The following is a 9,204-nucleotide window of genomic DNA, read 5'->3' on the forward strand; positions in this document are numbered from 1 at the left end:
GGGCGTGCCTGGGCAGGCCTGGTTTGGACTGGGTCTTGCCTTGGCTTTGGGCCTCATTTTGGGGCCCAATCCGATTTTCCCTTTTCTCCTCTTCTTTTTTCTCTTTTTCAAATCAACAAATTAAACTAAAAATTCCTAAAAATTGTAAAAATTAAAATAAACTTACACACATATTGGTTAGCACCTATAACAATTAACATAAAATAAAATAAATAAAAATAAAAATAGTTAGCTCACAGCTGAGAATGAACGATGCACACATACACATTTTTTTGAATTTTCTTTTAACGACAGGCCCTTTTTTTGTATTTTTGTTTGATAATGACTAGATGCGAAACGGATAGACTCACAAACGATTAACAAAACATGTCACGGAAAGACCGAAAAATTGTACAGCGAAGCCCTTTGCCGCTATTTTTATTTTCTTTTGGAGCAATTGTCCGTGAAGCAAAAATCACGTGCTTACAGATATTACTATGTCATTTCTAGGTTGATAGTTTATTATCAAATCCTGTTCAATTTATTTGACCAGTAGGTATCTGGACTGTTCCTCGTCACTACCCCACTAAGGTTAGTCTTGATACTTACTAGGCACCGCCGTGGTGTGCTCATACTACACTTTTGTATATTTTTGCGTACAGATCCAGGTATTTGATCGGTAGTAGTTGTGTGGGTCGTTGCGGTGGAGACTCAAGATAAACCTACTATAGCGTTCGCAGGCCTCGTAATCACCTTCATTTGTACTTATTTCCATTTGTTCCTTTTGTTTCGGAGCAGTGATGTATTTATTTTGTATAACTACTCTTAGAAACTAGAAAGTCTTGTAACTTGTACCACCGGTTTTGGGAATTGTAGTTTGTTCAGAGTAATTTAATTTAAAATTAGTAAATATCAATGTTATTTCAGTTTATGTTAGGCTTACCTAGTTTAGAGACTAGGTGTCATCACGACTCCTTCGAAGGGATTTTTGGATCATGAGAAAATGATAGAATTGTTAGAAGATTGTATCATGGATATTTCATAGCGTCCATGAAAGGAAAAAGTAATAACTAATACCATGAGTCGCAGATCAGAAGATAGCTTAAGCCTACATAAAGTCTAATCAGAAGGAAGAAGAAACTAAAGAGTTACATTAACGAAGTAAATTAGGAGTCTGATTATTGGACCTAGAAAATTATAGACATCATGATTGAGAACATTACAGAAACACTCTTAATATCAGAGGTACAAGAGAGATAGTACAGTAGCTCTATTCTATAACAGCTCTATAGTAAAGCCAGTTAGAAGGGTACCAGCCTTATAAGAAGTCAGTATGAAGCCCCCACCGGATTATGTATGCACCAAACGTGCAAATGTCATAATAAAACTTCAAGTTGTGTATGTGAATTATACATATGTGGAAGGGAGGTCATGAAAGAGATAGAAGATATGATGTGAGATTTTAAAGTAAGTAAGGTAATGGTAAACAACATACGAGATACTCAAATGCAGAAGGTTATGAACAGTCCATACTTCAGATAGAAGGCTAGAAGCGCGGGGATTCAATATCCATGAATGATAGCGGTATCTTCAGTAGCTTATCTTCCAACCTATGGTTTCTAAATATTGAGAGGTCTAGCTAAAAGAGTAAAGAAGAGTTTGAGAGCATGTGATGTCTCGCTTGTTGTTCCAGAATAACATAAGAAAATCGGTTTCAAGCTAAAGTATGATAAAGCGACAAGGTTTTAGGAAGACAGGAGCAAGGATAAAGAAAAGACAAGTGAGAAGGTGACGACAATGGATAAATCCTCAGGATTAAGCCCATGAAAACAAGAGAGATAATGGTTTCTCTAAGTTATAGAAAGTTCAGTATAGCCTGAATAAACTCAAAGGAGTCTAAGACTAATAGCATTTAGAAGAGATGGAATGTTGCCCTAGTAGTAGAATGAGGGTGTAATTGTGATAAATAAAGGATGACATTTGGGTTTTCGATTGAGTAATGATTTGAAGAGCATTTCGTGAATTGTACGGGATTAAAATACCCACATAATATGAATCACATTGGGATGCTATAAAAAACGGTTATTGAAGTACAATATTAATCACTTCAAATATTCCTTGATGCAACGTAAGCCCTAGTGGCAAGGTATTACGTAAGAAGTTTCAAGTTATCAGTGGTAGATTGTAGATCAATATTGAGGTGAATCAATAATGGATGGATAAAAGTTACAAAGTATGCAATAATATTAGGCCGTCATTCTTAAGATGAACAGTAATGAGGAAGCATTAAAGGACTTAGACTTATACATATAGGATAAACAATAAGAGTAAGCTGGAATTTGGTAGTAGAATTCAGCAACGATAAATCGAAGTAAGAGTTATGGTATAGTAAGACCTACCTGGATGTAGTAAAGTCATATGGATGGATAAACAGATCTATGAAATAAGGTATAGCGATATTCGTAAGTTTAAGAAAGTACCAAACGGAGAACTTCAGTATACCCATAGATGCCCAAGGGGACATCTTATCAAGCTTTGTATATGTTTATAAAATGAGGCCTAGATATTGGCTAAAAGCCTAAGGAAAAAGGAGAGAAGAGTCGCATAGACGCACTTACAAGGTCAGAGTCGTACAAGCTACATGACAGAAAGTAGCAACAGTTACGAGAATCGAATGATTCCGATCACAAGTCATGGTGTGAGGAAGAGGCTAAAAGAGAGGAATGTTTTGGTCTTTGGATTTATTCACAGAATAGTTGCCTAGATGGTAAGGAGAGTACTAAAGTATTCGCATGAGCTATAGGTTATGATAATGATGAGTGCATCAGTCAACATTCGAGGACGAATGTTCCAAAGGGGGGAATGATGTTATGCCCCACAGTATTACGTCGATGTTATGCCCCGCAGTATTATATTATGATGATGTTACACCTTACAGTATTATATTACGATGATGTTACGCCCTGCAGTATTACGTCGATGTTACGTTCCATAGCATTATATTACGTCGATGTTACCTCTTGTAGTATTGTACGTTGAATTTGTCGTAAGATAATTGACATCAGTTCAAGGACAAGATTATTTGGAGATTATAAGTATGATGTTATTTCAAATAAGTGATAAGTAAATTTGTAAAGGTGATAGGGTAAGCAAACAAAAAAAATGAGTTCCGTCGAAGTTTGACATTTTGGGATAAAGTACGGTCCGAGCTAAAATACCCGATATTTATGGACTAGTGCCGTACAAGGTACCACATGATCATAATAGTAAGGTGTATAAAGTGTGTTAAAAGTAGGTAGTATTTTAAGTATTTTGAGATAGTTTTTAATTATATAGATAATTAGTTAATTATTGGTTAGTGGGAGATTAATAAGTTAATCAAGAAATTAGTGGATAATTAATGATAATCTTGGATAAGTTAGTGGATAACTAAAGTGGTAGTAACATAAAGATCAATTAAGTGACTCTTATGTCACATTTCAAGATGGAATACTAAGAGAATCTTGGGGCTTAGTCATTACCTAAGTGGGGCCCATACCCACTAAGGTAAAAGATATCTCAAAAAAGTTATAAAGGGAGACATGTCTAATCTCCATAGCAATGTAAATTGCTTAAGCAAATTCAGCCAAGCATTTGAATGGTAGTAATGTGATTTTCTTGAAACAAAATTCATACGAGGCATCTTAGCATAATAGCAACAGGATCTTGCGATTCTAAGGGAGTACGGTGCAATCTTTCTCAAGAATATTATACGGATTTTCCCCTACTTCGATCCGTCATTATGTGTTGTCACAATTGATGTGTGTTAGAGGTATTTTCAAGAGAATCGGCTCAGGTATGTTAAGGCTACCCTTCTTTCTTTTTGGCATGATCTAAATGATACAAACGAAATAAGCAAATGCACAGTTTTCATAAATGACTCTATTCATAGAAGTACTAGGGGCGTCTATGTTCTTGATTCCCCATGTGACATATTATTATATCTTCTATTCATGGGTCTCAAAAAAATACGTAAGTTGAAAAAAGTTTACTTCATGATATTAGTCAAAGGCATAATGGACTTATGACAATCCGAAAGATGTTATTAACGTACTTCTCATGCATTACATTCATTTATACATGTACATTGACCCCATGACCAGATGATGTTATATACGCATATATATATATGGGAAATGTTACGACGTTTTATACACACCACCACCTGATCAGCTGGTATACGTTGATGATTTTGCCCATAGTGGCCGAGATGATATGATGGGATGCCCTTAGAGGCTTGATGATGTTATAAACACATGTACCTATGCACGACATGACATTCATATGCATATGCACGACACTATAAGTATTACATGTTTTACAGAGTTATCTAGACTTACATGTCGAGTCTTTTACTCCATGTTTCTCTCGTGTCTATTGTCTATTATTTATTGATTTTTATTCCTTACATATTATGTACATTATTTGTACTAACGTCCCTTTTGCCTGGGGATGTTGTGTTCATGCCCGCAGGTCCCGATAGATAGGTCGAGAGTCCTCTAAGTAGGCTACCAGCTCAGCGGAAGATGTTGGTGCACTCCATTTGCTCCGGAGTTGCTTGTTTGGTCAGTATGATTTAGACGTGTATTGTTTGGTATGGCGGGGCCCTGTCCCAACCTTTATGATAAGTATGTACTCTTAGAAGATTGTAGACAGATGTCATATATACGGATACGTGTATGGCCTTGTCGGCCTATATTTTAAGTATATAGTGAGGCTGATTACTGTGTTGTAACAGCACTGGATATGTCATATAGCTTTGAAGTAGTTGCCTGCATCCAGTTATTGAGACTCGCCAATGTCTAGGAGACTTGTGGTGTAGTCTGTGGATAAGGGGATGAAGTTTTCATTGATAATAGCATTGATAATGAAGCCGGTGGTCTAGAAGATGAAGGTGGAATGGATGATGTCCCGGTGGAAGGACCGGCTATTGTGGAAGGCATGGCAGCTGTGTTAGTAACTACTACTATTGGCTCCTCAGACTAGCCAGCAGAGGTAGTTGCCTTGCCCTTGAACTTTGGGTTGTCACTACCCTGTTGGTGGTACCATGAGAAAGGCTTCTCGGCCTTAACTTCTGTATCATATTTCCTCAGCTCCACCTTTTGATCTTTGAAGTATTCTTTGAGAAAGTTTGAGTACAGGTAGGATCTTTCATCTTTTTGGACAGCAAGAGTGATGTTGGTGGACATAATAGCACCCACATTAATCGGGTACCCAGCCGTAATTGAGGCCACCAAGACTGCAAGGGGAATTGAGAAGTTGTTCTCATTGAGGCACGGATCAATGCGGTTGTACACTAATGTCTGCCACCCTTTTGCTTCAAAGTTTAACAAAGGCCGGACTATGGGAACCCCTGCTGTAAGCCACGGAGGTGTTGATCCTCGAATAGCCAAAATCTTAGCTAGTCACGGGCGAGCTACATCACCCATAGCCAAATTCTCCAAGTATTGGACTGCCTCCACTTCTTCAAATCCCACATAAGAGTTCAAAGAACAGGAGTTGAATCGGATTTTCAGATTTCGCACTTTTGTCACCTTGGTACCCTTCTTAATATGAGCCATATTAGCGTAAAATTCCTTAACTAAGAGATCATTTGCATCGAGGATGCTTTGGGTGAACCAATTCTACCCTTTTCTCTCCTGGAACTATTTGAGGACATTTGGGTTATGCTTGTCCAAATCCTTCATCAAGAATTATCGCTCAAGAGTGAGCGATCTCTGGGGACATCACTCTCTAAATCTATTGAAGCGGTCAAGCTGACGAACCTGTCTTCCCACATCTCCCTTCTCCTCAACCTTTCTAAACTCCCGACTGCAGTATCATCCCCTCTACCATCATCCAGGACATCGTCATCATCGTCTACATTGATTGGTGCAATCGGGGCATGTGAGGAAGAGGGCTCAGAATCTTGGCTACCCACTTTGAACTTCAGAAGAACTGGTAGCGGCAGATGACTCATCTACCAAGTGGAATCTACTTGGGATTTGTTGTGATTGGGCTTCCGACTGTGCTTGCACGGAGTTTCCTTCAGAAGCTTCCCCATATGGGAGATACTCACTGGTCTCAGAAGATTCGGGAACTTTGTTGGCTGTAGGTTTCTTGCTTATGGCTCTTTGGATGGCAAGTGGCAGGTTACTCTTGCCTCGACCTCAACCTCGACCTCAGAAGGGTTATGCCCTCCCTTTTGATATATCTCCTCTGCCATGTGATCTAACCATTGTCTGCAATTCATAACAATAAGAATTAGTTAGAGTTCATGTTCATAAGACTCAAATACATACATGATAGTTTCAGGCCATTTGTGGGAAAAACAATCTCAGGAGAGGCAGTGCGGACCGCACAAATGTGAGTGCGGTCGCACAACCAAAAGTGTGGACCACGCAATTTTGAGCCCAGGTTCAAAATACTGGGTTCTCTGATCATTCATCAGTGCGGACCACACAATTTTGTTGTAGACCGCATATTTTTTAGTGCAGTGCGCACAATTCCAGCACACAAATCCCTAAGCTAAAGGACTGCGCACCACCCAAAAATGTGTGCGGCCGCACAATTTAAAATAACAAGGCACTACCTTACGATTCATACAAATTTTTCAAGAATTAGACATGGATCTAGCAATTAAGCATGATTAGCTACTTACCCGGGCCCTAATTAACATTTAAGACACTACCCACAGGGTTCTAAGCAAACATGACTAGCTATTGACATTTTTAGGAATGAAAATAACCCTAGACAGGAGAACAAAACTAAGAAAAGAAGAAAACTCTAAAGATGTAATGAACATACCAGTAATAAAGGATGCAGGTCAGAATCTACACTGATGAAATGCTTGAAGTTTGAGAACAATTGGGATATGTACTGTGCTAGCTTTGGGCTTGAGAGTTCAGAGAGCGTAAATTGTAAAAAGTTATGAAAAGCCCTATTTATAGGTTAACCCAGGTGGGCCCAGACTTACCTGAGTGCGGCCGCACAATTTTCAGTGCGGTCCGCACTCCTTACTAGTACCTTTGAAGAATTGTTGTGGTCCGCACAAAAGTGAGTGTGGCCGCAGAATTTGTACAGACCGCACAATTTTATGTGTGGTCGCACTTTGTTAATGAACTTTGACAGGCCAAACTCTAGAGATCATGCACTTTTGGTCTTTCAGATGTGCGACCGCACATAGAATTGTACGGCCGCAGAGTGATTGTGTGGTCCGCATAATTCTGGTGCGGTCCGCACTTTTGTGACACTTAGCCAATTTTTCTTGTACAATCCCTGCAATGCACACCCATTCCTGCATACACTTCAAAACTAGTTAGCAAAAAACAAAGCATATCTAATCTAAAGAAGAAAAACCAAGAAAAATAAAAATACACATGGGTTGCCTCCTAAAAAGCGCCTGATTTAACGTCGCGGCACGACGCGATCTTTCCGAGTGACTTTGTTGAGATTCCTATAGTCCATGCACACTCTCCACCAGTGACAGTTCTTATTGGGATCAATTCAATCTTGTCATTTATTGCCACAGTCATGCCCCTTTATTTGGGACACATTGCACCGGAGAGGTCCACGAGCTATCGAAAATGGGATAATAAACCCCGGCATCTAACCACTTGATTATCTCCTTCTGCACCACCTCTTGCATTGCTTTATTTAGCCTTATTTGATGTTCAATGGAGGGTTTGGCACCCTCCTCCAAAAAAACCTTGTGCATGCAAAAGGCGGGGCTTATGCCCCCGATATCCGCCAAAGTCCATCTGATTGCTCTTTTCCTCCTTTGTATCACCTCCAACGTGGACTCTACCTGCATGTTAGTTAAACAAGAAGAAAGGATAACTGGTAAAGTGGAAGAAGGGCCAAGGAATTCATACCTGAGATGTGGAGGCAATGGCTTCAACTCCAAATTGGGAGGCTCCTCGATTGAGGGCTTTGTTGGAGGAGTCTTCCGGTTTTCAAGATCCAAAGATAGCTTGCGGGTCTCATAAGTGTATGACCCCATGCCTTGCAATGAATTCACACACTCCACATAGCTTTATTTCTCCTCAACCTCATCAAGATTGAGCAAAACGGCTTCTAAATTATCCTTAGCATTCATTGTGGCACTCGCATCATCAATAATCACATCCGTCACCAAATCCACGAATGAACAAACTTTATTACTATTCGGTTGCCTCATATATTTGCACACATGGAAGATCACCTTTTTGTCACCCACTCGAAAAGTGAGCTCATCGGCTTCCACATCAACAAGAGCCTTCCCCTTAGAAATGAAAGGTCTACCCAAAATGATAGGCACCTCATAGTCCACTTCACAATCAAGAATCACAAAGTCCGCCGAGAGGATAAACTTGTCAACTCGAACCAGCACATCATCAATAATACCCAAAGGTCTCTTTATTGTTTGATCCGCCATTTACAACCTCATGGATGTGGGTCTTGGTTGCCCAATTCCCAAAGTTCTGAACACCGAATAGGGCATCAAGTTGATACTCCCCCCAACATCATATAACGCTTTGGCAAAGTCGGCACTCCTAATAGTGCAAGCGATTGTGAAAGTGCCCAGATCTTCCAACTTAGGAGCCATTGAGTGCACAATTTCACTCACTTGATGTTTCATCTTAATTATTTCACAATTCATCGTTCTCTTCTTGGTTACTAAGTCCTTCATGAATGTTGCATATCCCGACATTTCTTCCAATGCCTTAACCAATGGCACATTAATAGACAAACTCTTCATCATATCAATAACTTTTTGAATTGGTTCTCACTATTTTGCTTTGCAATCCTTTGAGGGTATGGAGGAGGAGGCCTTGACATTGGTGCCTTAGCCTTTGGCACTACCGGTTCCGGCATGTCAATCACGTGTTTCCTAGACGGGTTCACTTCTTCTTACGTTTCCTCCACACTTTCATCTATATCAATACTCACTTCTTCATTAGCTTGAACTGCATTGCTTGGGGATTTCATCTTCTTGAATCACAACATCTTCATCCACAATTTTTCTTTGATTTGAGGTGGTTGCATCTCCACCTTTTCCACTTCTAGTAGTTATGGCCAAGCATGTCCTGTATTCTTCCCACCATTCGGGTTCACCACCGTATCACTAGTTTGTGCCCCCTTAGGACGAGTGTTCTAAGCTTGCGAGATCTGGCCTAATTGAACCTCCAAATTGCGAATATAAGTGTTGTGAGAGGCTAGTTGAGC

At 39.7% G+C, this 9,204-nt stretch overlaps 1 protein-coding gene across 1 annotated transcript; it reads right to left on the reverse strand.

The window, feature by feature from the left end:
• Nucleotides 1-8,032: 8,032 nt before the first annotated feature.
• On the reverse strand, nucleotides 8,033-8,413 carry LOC138885514 (uncharacterized). The gene has a single exon (XM_070166468.1). The coding sequence runs from the start codon at nucleotides 8,411-8,413 to the stop codon at nucleotides 8,033-8,035; it is 381 nt and encodes a 126-aa protein (XP_070022569.1).
• Between the last annotated feature and the right edge of the window lie 791 nt (nucleotides 8,414-9,204).

Source organism: Nicotiana sylvestris, chromosome 2 (genome assembly GCF_000393655.2).
Source record: "Nicotiana sylvestris chromosome 2, ASM39365v2, whole genome shotgun sequence".
NCBI classification, from domain to species: domain Eukaryota; kingdom Viridiplantae; phylum Streptophyta; class Magnoliopsida; order Solanales; family Solanaceae; genus Nicotiana; species Nicotiana sylvestris.

Excerpts from the sequence above, each read along its gene's own strand:
- LOC138885514 (XM_070166468.1), bottom strand. The coding sequence starts at position 8,413 with ATGGCGGATCAAACAATAAAGAGACCTTTGGGTATTATTGATGATGTG.